Here is a 12,608-nt window from a genome sequence, read left to right on the forward strand (position 1 = left end):
CTGGCGTCTGCAAGAGGCCCACCCTGGAAAAGACAGGACACGGTGAGGCCACCCTCGGGGGCGTGAGGGGACGTCTCCCCCACGGCGTCCCTCCCGCGAGCGTGCGCTCGTTGAGTGGAACAGCAAACCAAGTGTCCGCACACCTTCAAAACCGTTCTTTCTCTCTCATTGTAAATCACACACGCGGGTGAATTTGTGTAGAGGGTGTGAAATTCTGTTGTAGACGCTTTTCTGGGTTCTGGGCGCATCTGCTATGTAAAATTGTAGGAAATCATAGCCTGCCAGGTCTGCTCATCTCCTAATGACCAGAGGCCCGGTGCTGCCATGGGGCAACTCCCCCCACCTCCAGAAACTTCCGTGGTGCTGGTCTTGGCTGTGGTGCACTTTCCAAGCAGGCCAGCTGTGCCCAGGTGGGAGCCTGGACACCTGGGGGAAGAGTAGCCTTCTTGGAGCAAAGAAGGTCATTTTTGCAAGAATATTGAGGGCATAATTTGTTTCCTCTAGAGCCTCTCTTTGTCCTGTGTTACTCACGAGATCCCCTGAAATACCCGTCTTTGCAGCCTCTTTGTTGGACTTCTCTCTGTGCTTAATTCATCCAGCCCCGCCCTGCCTCATTTGTCGGTAGTTTTTACAAGCAATTTGTTTCTTCTCCAGGAGCACTCTTACCAGCTGCCTGAAGTCTTCCATCTAACACAAGATGGGCCTCTCAATTCGTGATGGATTCACTTCTGTTTCATTGTGTTCTCCAGCATTTGCCAAACCCATAATCAACTAACATCTGACCTACAAAGCAGCAATGTCACGGGCAGGTGGGGCAGATGCTACCTTAAGGAGGGAGGGATGTCTGAGGAGCAACGGACTTGTAAAGGGTCAGCGCACTTGTCTTCTGTGATGACTTGATTTCCAACCGTGAATACCGGGACAATGAAGACCCTTTGCCCTGAGGCCTACTACACAGTCATGTGGTCAGTGCTGGGGGGTCAAGAAACAAGAAAAACCAGGCACCGGGCTGGGGGCGGGGCTCGGGAGGGTTGAGGAACACACGCATTGGGACCACCAGGACGGGCTTCTGGAGAAGCTCACAGTGAGATGGACAGGTGGGGGGTCCAGGTATGAGCCCAGGGCACGTCCCACAAGGTAGCTCCCCATCCCCGGCGTCCCGGTCCATGCGCGCCGCCAGAACACAGTGCAGTTGCTCCTCACGGCTCTGGGGGCTGGAAGTCTGAGGCCGAGGCGCCGCAGGGTTGGGGTCTGGGGAGGACCTGCATCCTGGTCCACAGGCAGGTCTTCTCCCATGTTCTCGCGGGGTAGAGGAGGTGAGGGACGCCCGTGGGGCCTCCTGGATGAGGATACTGACGCCCCTCTGAGAGTTCTGCAGTCATGACGTCAGTCCCTCCCAGAGGCTTCGCTTCCTGACCCCAGCACCGTGGGGGTGAGGATTTCAGCATGAATTCTGGGGTGGGGGATGCAGGCTATGTTCTGATTGTGAGTGCAGTGAGGGGAAGGTCTGGGAGATCCTGCCCTGCGTGGGAGGAAAGGGGTGCTCCCAGACCAGCGCGTTCTGAACTCATCTCAGGTATGACTTGTACTGAGCATGCCCACACGGCGGACATAAGAGCCACCCCCCAGTGGTCAGCATCTCTGGGCCCACGTGGGGAGCTGGGCTGGAGCTGACAGAAGAGCAGTTCCAAGTCTTCCTTCACCCACAAACCCCCGTCCCTCAACTGTGATTTCACTTTATGTAGAAGCAAGTACTGAGGAAGATCCCAGACTGGTTTCAGTTCTGGACCATTGCTCTTAAGAACAATGAGGCCTGATAGCTTAATCAGCGTTCCTTGTTGAGACTGATCGAAGTGCCAGAGCCAGGTGATCAAGGAAACACTAGTGACCCTAAAAACTTCATGGGGTTTCTGAACACTTACATTAGCTCAGGATGCAACGCTAGCCCTCAGAAAACTCTGGATAGAGTGATGCACTCAACAGAAAGGCCAAAATCATGAATTCCAGAGTCCCCCGCCTTTATGAGAAGCCACTCACCCCCAAGGAGAAGGATCAGGTGGGTCCTCAGCAAGCCAATCCTAGAAACAGGACATCACAGGTGGGATCCCAAGGTCACAGAGCTGCACGTCCCAGGGACGGCTATCAGCAGAGGGATGGGCAATAATATGTGTGCTTTAGGGTGACACCACCCATGTGAATAATTGGGGGCAGGAAACATGGTGTTTTCAATGGTAGCCATTGTGGTACCTAAAATCTAGGTGTGGAATTTAAAGCTGGCATTCAGAGGTAGATTTCAGATCAGAATTTAAGATGATCTTTAGGGTTTTCAACACTGCGTACAGCATCTTCTGAAAAGGACTTCTCAAAAGGGCCTAGACAAACAAGGCACATCATTCCCAGCTGGCAGCCCCAGGATCCTGTGGTCCCTGCAGAGGCCAGGCCTGCCCACTGGAGGTGGCCAGACTTCTTTCCTCCAGCCTGGGTTAAGCATTGCCCTGTGCATCCCCCACCCTCCCAGTGCCAGGTGAACCGGATACTTGAATGAAGAGAGAGGAGCTGGAATTTCTCCTGAGCTCTCCTGTCCCCCTGCCTGCCAGGCTGGCTTGGCATTTGCAGCCCCTGAGCTTTAAGGCAGATCACGACCAGAAGCCTGTATGCAGAGTTCCCAGTGGCTGCAGGAAGGGCAAGCCACTTCCCAGATGGGACACGAGAGACCTATTAGTAGAATTCTTCAAATCTTCATACCCTTACCAGGTTTTGTCTGCTCAGTCTCTCCAGTTATTGAGAATTATTGTCTATATGTCTATTTTCCTCTTCAGTTTTCTTTTTGCTTTATATATTGTGAAGCTCCATTATTACGCACATACACATTTATTTATTTTTTTTAAAGATTTTATTTATTTATTTGACAGAGACCGAGACAGCAAGAGAGGGAACACAAGCAGGGGGAGTGGGAGAGGGAGAAGCAGGCTTCCCGCTGAGCAGGGAGCCTGATGCAGGGATCGATCCCAGGACTCTGGGATCATGACCTGAGCCGAAGGCAGACGCTTAAGCTTAATGACGGAGCCACCCAGGCGCCCTAGGTGCATACACATTTAAATGGTTAGTTCTTGATGAATTGACCCCTTTCTCATAATGAAATGCCCCTCTTGGTCTCTGGTATTACTTCTTGTCTTGAAGTCTGTATTGTCTGACATTCACATGATCACCAGCTTTTTCATGCTGAGTGTTTACATGTTATATATCTTTTTCTAACCTTTCAAATTCTTTGTACCTTTATTTTCAGGATGTCTCTTGTGAATAGTTGATAGTCGGATTTTGGTGTTATAGAAATCTGACAGTTTCTGCCTTTTAACTGGAATCTTTAGTTCCTTTTCTTTTAGTAAAATTACTGACATGACTCGGTTTAAGTCTGCCATATGCTATTTGTTTTTCATTTATCCTGTTTTTTTCTTTGTTGATCTTTCCCTGCCTTTTTGGGGAGAAAGGGAAGGAAGGAGTCAACTAAGTATATTTTTCTATTCCATTTCCTCCTCTATTGACTTTTTTTGGCTATAACTCTTTGTATCCTTGCTCTAGAGATTGCCTCAGGGAGTAACACATGCATATTTAACTTATTAAAACTGAGCTTACAGGGGTGCCTGGGTGGCTCAGTGGGTTAAGTGTCTGCCCTTGGCTCAGATCATAATCCCAGAGTCCTGGGATCGAGCCCCATGTAGGGCCCCTTGCTCAGCAGGGGGATTTCTTCTCTCTCCTCCCCACTCATGGTCACTCTCCCTATCTCTGTCTCTTTCTCAAATAAATAAAGGTTTAAAAAATTAGCTTACATTAGTAAGATAATGTATTTACAAGGGAAGAATAGTACCAAGGTATAATTCCATTTATGCTCCTTCATTTTTTACTATTGTTTTTATATATTTTACTTCTACATAAGTTGCAAACCCCTCGATACATTGTTATTATCTTGCTTTAATTAATTGCTTTTGAAGAATTTGACAAAAATAGTCTTTTATATTTCCCAATATATCTACAATTTCCATCAGTTTTTATCCCTTTCTGTAGGTTCATATTTCCACCTGGTATGATTTCCTTTTAGCTCTGAAGAATTTCCTTTAGCATCTCTTTCAGTATTCTTTTGGTTATCTTAAAAAAATTCATTATTTCATCTTTATTTAAAAATATTTTTTCTCTGGGGGCACCCAACTGGCTCAGTTGGAGGAGTGTGCAACTCTTGATCTTGGGGTCATGAGTTTGAGCCCCGTGTTGGGTGCAGAGATTACATAAATAAATAAAACTTGAAAAATATTTTTTTCTCTGGATATAGAATTCTAGATTTTTTTTTTTTATTGCAGTACTGTGCAAATGTCATTCCCTTTCTCTTGACCTTCCCTATTTGTATAAGGAGTCAGCTCTCTTTCCTGTTGTCCCCTTCATTCTCTGACTCCTTTCAAGATTTATCTCTTTGGCTTTGATGGTCAGTAATTTGACTGTAATGTGCCTAGGCTTACTTTTACTTCTACTTATCTTTTTTGAAATTTACTGATATTCCTGGTTCTAAGGGTAGTAGTGGTAGTGGTTTTTCTTTAAATTTCAAACTTTGTATCTCCACAGACGTTTTCTACTTTATCTTTCACTTCGGAGAATCTAATTAAACATAAGTCAGATTGCTTGCTGTTGTCGTACAGATTTATGAACTCCTGTTTATTTTTTTAGATCATTTTCCTCATTGTGTTTCATTTGGGATAATTTCTATTACTCTGTCTTCAAGTGTATTCATTATTTCTTTTGCAGTGTCCAATCTGCTGTGAAGACCATTAAATGAAATTTTTATTTTGGCCATTGCAGTTTTCAATTCTAGGATTTTCATTTGGTCCTTTTTAAAATTTTCTTATCACTCTTGGAATTCCCTTCTCTTCACCGCCCACATTTATCTTTACCTATACATTCTTTAACCTACTTTTAATAATTATTTTAAAGTCTTTTCTACTTCCAATGTCTGGGTCATCTGTGGGCCTGCTTCTACTGACTATTTTTCTCTTGATTATGAATCATATTTTCTCATTTCTTTCCACATCTGGTGACTTTCTTTATGTATTGGACATTGTAGATTATGCCCTAGAGAGACTCTGGATTCTGTTATCTTCATCAGTAACAGCTGTAACAACACCTCTGCAGAGTATTGAGGTTTATTCTAGCAGTTATATTTGTGACATATCTAGATCCTGTAGATGCTTGTTTTAGCTTTATTTGAGTAAATACATTTCATTTTTGCCTTTAGAATGTGGCCCTTAGTCCTGATGTATGATCCCAACTTCTGTGAGATGGACCTTCTGTGTCTCCAATGGAAAACTCAAGCTCCTCTAACTTAAAAGGATTTGAACTCCAAATTCTTCCTCTTAGTACTAGGCAGCTACCAGAATCAATGCTGAACTCTATAGCTGCCTAGCTGTTTACTTTCCTTTATGTTGTTTGCATTCCTGCTTGCCCTGCACAGGCACAATTTAGGGGTCACCGAATAGTTTGAGGGGAATGGGCACACAGAGGTTAGGAATCCTCTTGTACTGGGTCTTCACTCTCTGGGACCTCTTTCAATTTCTATCACATCTGCCGTCATTGAATGCCGACTTCTAATTCCACAATCCCCCAAGACCACCACTTCCTGCTTGGACTCTCTCTCTTGTACAAGTGAGCTGGGGAGTGTCCTAAGGGAGAATAAAAAGGAATTTGGTTAAGTGTCAGATTTGCTATTGTGTTTCCCTCCTTTCAAGGCACAGATCGCAGGCTGTCCACTTTCCCTCTACCCCATAGTGTGGGATGAATCACATGGGGTATGTTCACGGGAGGCTTTTGGAAATGGCTCAAGGTGCTTCTTTCCACCACGAGGCATGGCTGCTTTTCTCATTGCTGGGTGTTCTTCATCAGCAAAGGAGAGCGACCTGGCTCTGACAAGAACCACTGATTGCTTTCATCTTATGAATGCTACCAGGCCATGAGGACAGTGTTGAGGAGATAGGGGGAAGTGGTACCCCACAGGTCTCCAAGAGTCCTGGCAACAATTTAGCTCTGAGTGGATGAGGGCCTCTATGATCTGTCCCATACTCTGTGGGGTGAGTCTGCCATGGTGACCAATCACAGGGAAGGGAGGCAGACGGCACTCAAGGTTGATGCAGTTAGCAGTGCTTAGGAAGGAACAGTCCTACTCAGAGACAGAAAACAGACTCATCATCACTAAATCCCCAGAGTCCGGTCAAACACAACAGTCACCAAAACAAGTGGTCCCCACCAAAAGGATTGTGCTCTCCAGAAAGGTCTTCCACTTCTGATATAGAGGGTGGGGATTTCAGGATCTTTTATGGGAGGGTGAGGAGTCCAGTGCCTTTGGAGTCAAGTTGAAACAAATAATAACAATAATGAGCATATAAATGGCACTTACTCTGAGCCCATGCACTGTTATAAGCACTTTATCTACATATTAGTTCATTTAATCTCATGCTTGATGAAGTTGGCTGTATTGATGATTTATTGTATGTTAGAAGCCATGATTTCTCAGAAGCTTGCTCATGATTGGATCTGATGCAGATATTCCTGATGGGCAGCTCTCTTCCAGTGGTGATTTGGGGACCCAGGCATGTCCATCTCGTGGTTTCGCCATTTCTTCTCTGTGGCTTCTGAGGTTGCCTCCAGGGGTCATCTCCTTCCCAACCAGAGGGGGAAAGACCTTATAGGTTCACCTGCAGAGCTTTTGATGGGCTAGCCTGGACATGGCACCCATCGCTTCTGCCCTGTTCCATCAGGAGTCAGCCACTGGGCCACGTCTTACTGAGAGGGAAGTTTAGAAACTGAGCACGGCTGTCTGAGCAGGAGTATAATAATACAATGATGATGTTTTAGTGAGTACATAGCCGTTGTTGCCAACAGGCTCTGTATCATGTCTATTTTATAGATAAGGTAACTAAATAAAAGACGGTTGTCCAAGGTCCCACGTCAGTAACTGGTAGATCTGGGACTTGAACCTGGGCAGGCAGGCTCCAGTGTCCACTTTCTTACCACGTCCTATCCTGCCTCTGATTTGTTTGCATTTCTAGGATGATAGAACTGGCCGTCTTGGTTATAAGGCAAAGGCCTGGTATCCAGCAGTAGCCAAGTCAGTGCTGAGCAGGTGAGTGGATGGGGGAATCATGAAGGAAAGGACATCTCTTTGAGTCAGACTCTAAACACACCTTTCTTTGGCAATATGTCACCTTTAAATTAACTATCCAGGTAGAATTTCACTTCTGAGCCAGGTTGTGAAGACGTTTTGAAGACCTTTATCATAGAGTGTTATTAAGAGTGGAGTCGTTACGTGCCTTTGCAAATGGGCTACAGGGAAGTGTGGGTGTGAATCCTGCTTCCGGCGCTGAACAGCTGAGTGACTTCCCTTGAACCTTAATCTCCTCATGTGCAAAGTGGGAGTGTGCTGGGATCACAGGTCTGTGTGAGGATCCCGTGGTGGAAAGTACACAGCGAGGAGAAGCATGTGGCCCACAGAGAATCCTCTGTAGACAGCTGCCCGCCCCCAGAAATGCATACCTTGGGGGAGCTGTAGCAAGGTCATGCCAAATGTGGGGCTCTGAGCCTTCCTCCTGGAAGTTACAAATACATTCTTTTCCAAATGAAATGCCACGTTCAAACAGGAGGATGTGGAAGTGTGCACAGACCTCGAGGAGAGGGTGGTGGGCAGCACGGGCCATCCTGCTGTCCCTGGGAGCCTCCAGATGACCAGGGCCACCGCCACGGCCACGGCCACGGCCTCCGTGCTGCTCGAACTGGCTGCTCACAACGCACGGCACATGCAGACTGGCCACGGCACAACAGAAGTGTTCGCTGGTGCAGCTGGGAAGCCTGTGTGCGGAGCTGGATTCTCAGGGTCAGATGCTGTCCTCAGACCCGTCTCTCTCGGCGCTCAGCTCTGTCCCCTCGCACATGCGATCCACGCCTACCTTCTCTCAAGTCCATGAACAGACGGAGGGAGGAAAGGGGGTGGCAGCAAGGAGGGGAGAAGGGAGGGAGGAATCTCTCTCTGCCAGTCGCTGGGCTCTCCTGCGTGCGTCCTGAGCCAACCCCACCGCCCAGTAACTACGTCCGCGCTCGCGCTCTGGGAACAGGGCGCAGGTGGTCGCAGGGGCGGAAGGACGCCCAGGTGGACGCGGGAGCTGCCGCCCTCCCGCTGCCCTGCCTCCCCGTGTGGTGCGCGTTCTCGCCCGCTGCCCTGGCCACCTGACCCAGAGCGCGCCTTCCAGGTGAGAGCAGTGAGCTTCGCCGCCGCCGCCCACCTGCCCGAGGGCCGTGCCCTGAAAGCGCTGCTTTCTGTGCCCCCAGGCCCTCCGGCGCCCCCCCAAGATGTCACCGTCCACGCCGGGGCCACCCCAGCCACCGTCCAGGTCTCCTGGAAGCCGCCCGCCCTGACGACCGCCGGGCTGTCCAACGGGGCCAATGTGTCCGGCTACGGCGTGTATGCAAAAGGGCAGAGGGTGAGTTCTGGTCGGGGCATCGCGCGGGGCTGGCCAGGGACTGGCCCGCACCTGCTCCTGGGGGGTGCGGCGGGTGGGGGTGGGCATCCCTCTTCCTCTCTTCCTCTCTTCCTCTCTTCCCTCTCTTCCCTCTCTTCCCTCTCTCCACCCCCAAGATCCACCGGCTCGGCCTGAGCAGCACCTACAGCGGCGCCCAGGGCCCCCACCCCGGCAGAACACAGCCCCCTTCTCTCCTGTGGCTCCAACTTCCAGAATTCTCTCTGCCCACCTCCCCACGCCCCTGCTGCCCTGCCCTGGGCGGTTCCTCTTCTCCCCTCAGTACTGAAGACTCGCCTCTCGACCCCACAAAATCAGCCCCCTCAGTAGATGACGGGCTCATGAACTCGACCAACTGTTGTTGAGAAGATGGTACCACCAGCCAAAGGGAGGGGGGCCATCTGCACATCAACACGCAGCGGGCCTGGCTCCCAGAGACCTTGTGTCCTTAATGCCCAGTGTAGGGACCCCATACCAGCCCCAGCCCCAGCCCCGTCCCGGCACATGACACACACACAGCGGGGAGGCTTGGGGAAGCTCCTGTCCATCCTCCCACCCCTCCTGTTCCCCCAGAGGAGCCAGGGCTGATACATCAGATGTAAGTGCCTATCTGAGCCCCTCCTGCCTGGTCCCCGGGAGCTGCCACCTGCAGGGGCATGCTTCCTCAGCTCCCCCTCCTCCCCCGGGACTCCCTCCCGCTCTCCCTCCTCCCCCAGGACTGCCCTCTGCTCCCCCTCCTCCCCCCCAGGACTTCCCTCAGCTCCCCCTCCTCCCCCGGGACTCCCTCCTCCCCCTCCTCCCCCCCAGGACTTCCCTCAGCTCCCCCTCCTCCCCCCCAGGACTCCCTCCTGCTCCCCCTCCTCCCCCCCCAGGACTTCCCTCAGCTCCCCCTCCTCCCCCGGGACTCCCTCCCGCTCCCCCTCCTCCCCCAGGACTGCCCTCTGCTCCCCCTCCTCCCCCCCAGGACTTCCCTCAGCTCCCCCTCCTCCCCCGGGACTCCCTCCTGCTCCCCCTCCTCCCCCCCAGGACTTCCCTCAGCTCCCCCTCCTCCCCCCCAGGACTCCCTCCTGCTCCCCCTCCTCCCCCCCAGGACTTCCCTCAGCTCCCCCTCCTCCCCCGGGACTCTCTCCTGCTCCCCCTCCTCCCCCCCAGGACTGCCCTCTGCTCTCCCTCCTCCTGGCTCCCCTCTGCTTTCCCTCCTCCCTCAGGACTCCCTCCTGCTCCCCTCCTCCCCCAGGACTCCCCTCTGCTCCCCCTCCTCCCCCCCAGGACTCCCTTATGCTCCCCTCCTCCCCCCAGGACTTCCCTCTGCTCTCCCTCCTCCTGGCTCCCCTCTGCTTTCCCTCCTCCCTCAGGACTCCCCCCTGCTCCTCTCCTCCCCCAGGACTCCCCTCTGCTCCCCCTCCTCCCCCCCAGGACTCCCTTATGCTCCCCTCCTCCCCCCAGGACTTCCCTCTGCTCTCCCTCCTCCTGGCTCCCCTCTGCTTTCCCTCCTCCCTCAGGACTCCCTCCCGCTCCCCTCCTCCCCCAGGACTCCCCTCTGCTCCCCCTCCTCCCCCCCAGGACTCCCTTATGCTCCCCTCCTCCCCCCAGGACTTCCCTCTGCTCTCCCTCCTCCTCCAGGACTCCCCTCTGCTCCCCCTACTCCCCCCCAGGACTCCCTTCTGCTCCCCCTCCTCCCCCAGGACTCCTCTCTGCTCCCCCTCATCCTCCCCCAGGACTTCCCTCTGCTCTCCCTCCTCCCCCAGGACTCCCCTCTGCTCTCCCTCCTCACCCAGGAATCCTCTCTGCTCCCCCTCCTCCCCAGGACTCCCCTCTGCCCCCTCCTCCCCCGGGACTCCCCTGTGCTCCCCCTCCTCCCCTGGGACTCTCCCATGCTCCTCCTCCTCCCCAGGACTCCCCCCCGTGCACCCCTCCTCCCAGGGACTCCCCGTGTTCCCCCTCCTCCCCCGGGACTCCCTTGTGCTCCCCCTCCATGGGGAAGCCTGCAGGCAGGGTATGCCCATGCAGAAGTGTATCCTTGCTCTATGATAGCAGGAAGTCCATTTTGGCCTCTGCCTGGCCCTTTCTCCCCCCACCCAGCTTTGGCAGTTCATACCTGGTTTCTGATGCCTCTGAGGCCCCCACATCTATATCTGAATTGGTTCTGGACACGGAAGGAAGGGCGTGGCCCTCACTGGAGCCCAGGAACCTCCAAGAGCTGCACGGGTGGGGTCTGTGGAAGTCCCCGGCCTGCTCCCCACTCTGAGGCTCTCTGGGCCGGGCACGTGGTTGAGCTGGGCATGGATAGGGTCCCAGTCCCCGGGCCTGGGAGGCCGTCTGGGGGTTGGCCCCTGTCTGGCAGGGTGCAGGGGGAGCAGCTGCGGGCAGGCGGGCCGCCCGTGACGGGCATTCTCTGTGTGCAGGTGGCTGAGGTCACCTCCCCCATGGCGGACAGCATAGCCGTGGAGCTGGTGCGGCTGCGGAGCCTGGAAGCCAAGGGCGTGACCGTGCGGACCCTCTCTGCGCAGGGCGAGTCCACGGACTCCGCCCCTGCTGCCATCCCCCCCGACCTCCTGGTGCCTCCAACCCCCCAGCTGAGAACTCCCACACCGAAGCCCTTAGCAAGTGCTGGAGCCCCCGATACCAAAGATGAACACCTGGGTCCCCACGTCGCCATGGACGGGGCCTGGGAGCAGAGTGGGGCCCCGGCCCCAGCCCACGGGCACATGCTGGAGCCGCCCAGCCTGCAGGGCTCGGGCCTGGGGAGGCGGTCCCCCTCGCCCAGCCGGATCCTCCCACAGCCACAGGGCACCCCGGTTTCCACGTCTGTCGCCAAGGCCATGGCCCGGGAAGCCGCGCAGAGAGTGGCCGAGAGCAGCAGGGTAAGGCTGGGCTTCTCCTCACTGGTCTGCAGAGGGGCTGCTCCAGGCACTGGCGTCGGGGGGCTGCCTGGGAGGGTGGGATGCCGCGCGGCCTCCCTGTGCCCATGGACTGCGTTCTCGGCCAGATCCTGATGGGATCAAAATGTATTCTCAGTATGTGAAAATGGGCCCACGAACCCAGAGAAACTGCCTCTCGACCAGCCTGGCTCAGCTCCGACAACAGGCTGTGAGCGGCCCAGGCTCTGTCTGTGATGAGGGTCTGAGAGGTGCCTTCTGGAAGTCGGCCTGGAGACCTTCTTCCTGAACGAGGCTCACGTCCTGGTTCTGCGGCTTCAGAGCCTCAGCTGCGTGTGCACGGGTGTGCGCATGCTTGTGTGTGCATGCACACGCTTCTACACGCGTGCAGACCTGTTTCCACACACACACATGCACACAGACATATCTACGTGCACACGTAGACAGGCATGTGTATATACACATGTGCCTATGTGCAGAAGTGCACATATAAAAATACACTCGCGTGCCTGTTACCCGGAACTGTCCAGGCCATGGGGACAGAGCATTTGGGTTATGGTGGCGCCGTATGCCAGATGAGATGTGCAGTGAGACATGACGTAGTGAGAAACACCTATGAAGTGGTGCCCCGTCCAGGCCCCGGAGAGTGGGACCCAGAACTGGCTAGGCCGTGTGCCCCCCGCACCTGCCTGCCTGGGACAAAGCCCCCGTCTCTTCCTCGGGGGTGTTGGTCTACCGGGGTGTCCGGCATGTCTGCTGTGGCCTGCGCTCGGGGTCTGGCCGAGGCGACAGCGGCGGTCAGCATCCGTCTCGGCTCTGCCCGTCCAGCTGTAGGGTCCCTCTGGGACAGTGAGCCCTGACAGTGTCCTCTCTGAGCTGCAGGTGGAGATATCCGTGTGGACACCTGGAGGTCCCAAAGCCTGGGTCAGCCTGGCCCTGGGGTGGGGACCAGGTCAGGGAGCCTCAGGAAGGGTGCAGACCCTAAGGGTCAGGGCTGGGTCACACAGGCCCCGTGCAGGACAGTGGGGAGGGATGCACGGTGCAGTGACAGCCATTGGTCCTCCCCAAACACCAGAAACCCCAGCTGTTGTGTGAGCTCTCCCAACTGGTTCAGTACTGGCCTCAAATACTTAAACAATTAAACACTAATTTGTGACTTCTGACGAGAGGAAGTGGGCCCACC

At 53.9% G+C, this 12,608-nt stretch overlaps 1 protein-coding gene across 1 annotated transcript in view; it reads left to right on the plus strand.

Moving 5' to 3' along the window:
• RIMBP2 (RIMS binding protein 2) overlaps nucleotides 1-12,608 on the plus strand; it is a 205,733-nt gene that overhangs the window by 167,745 nt on the left and 25,380 nt on the right. Inside the window, exons 12-13 of the mRNA XM_064578194.1 lie at nucleotides 8,359-8,510; nucleotides 10,952-11,410. Of these exons, the coding sequence (XP_064434264.1) occupies nucleotides 8,359-8,510; nucleotides 10,952-11,410 (611 nt within the window). The remainder of the gene's footprint in view (nucleotides 1-8,358; nucleotides 8,511-10,951; nucleotides 11,411-12,608) is intronic.

This window comes from Mirounga angustirostris, unplaced genomic scaffold (assembly GCF_029215605.1).
Source record: "Mirounga angustirostris isolate CCGP_5_RB_7025 unplaced genomic scaffold, mMirAng1.0.hap1 SCAF_14, whole genome shotgun sequence".
Classification (NCBI taxonomy): domain Eukaryota; kingdom Metazoa; phylum Chordata; class Mammalia; order Carnivora; family Phocidae; genus Mirounga; species Mirounga angustirostris.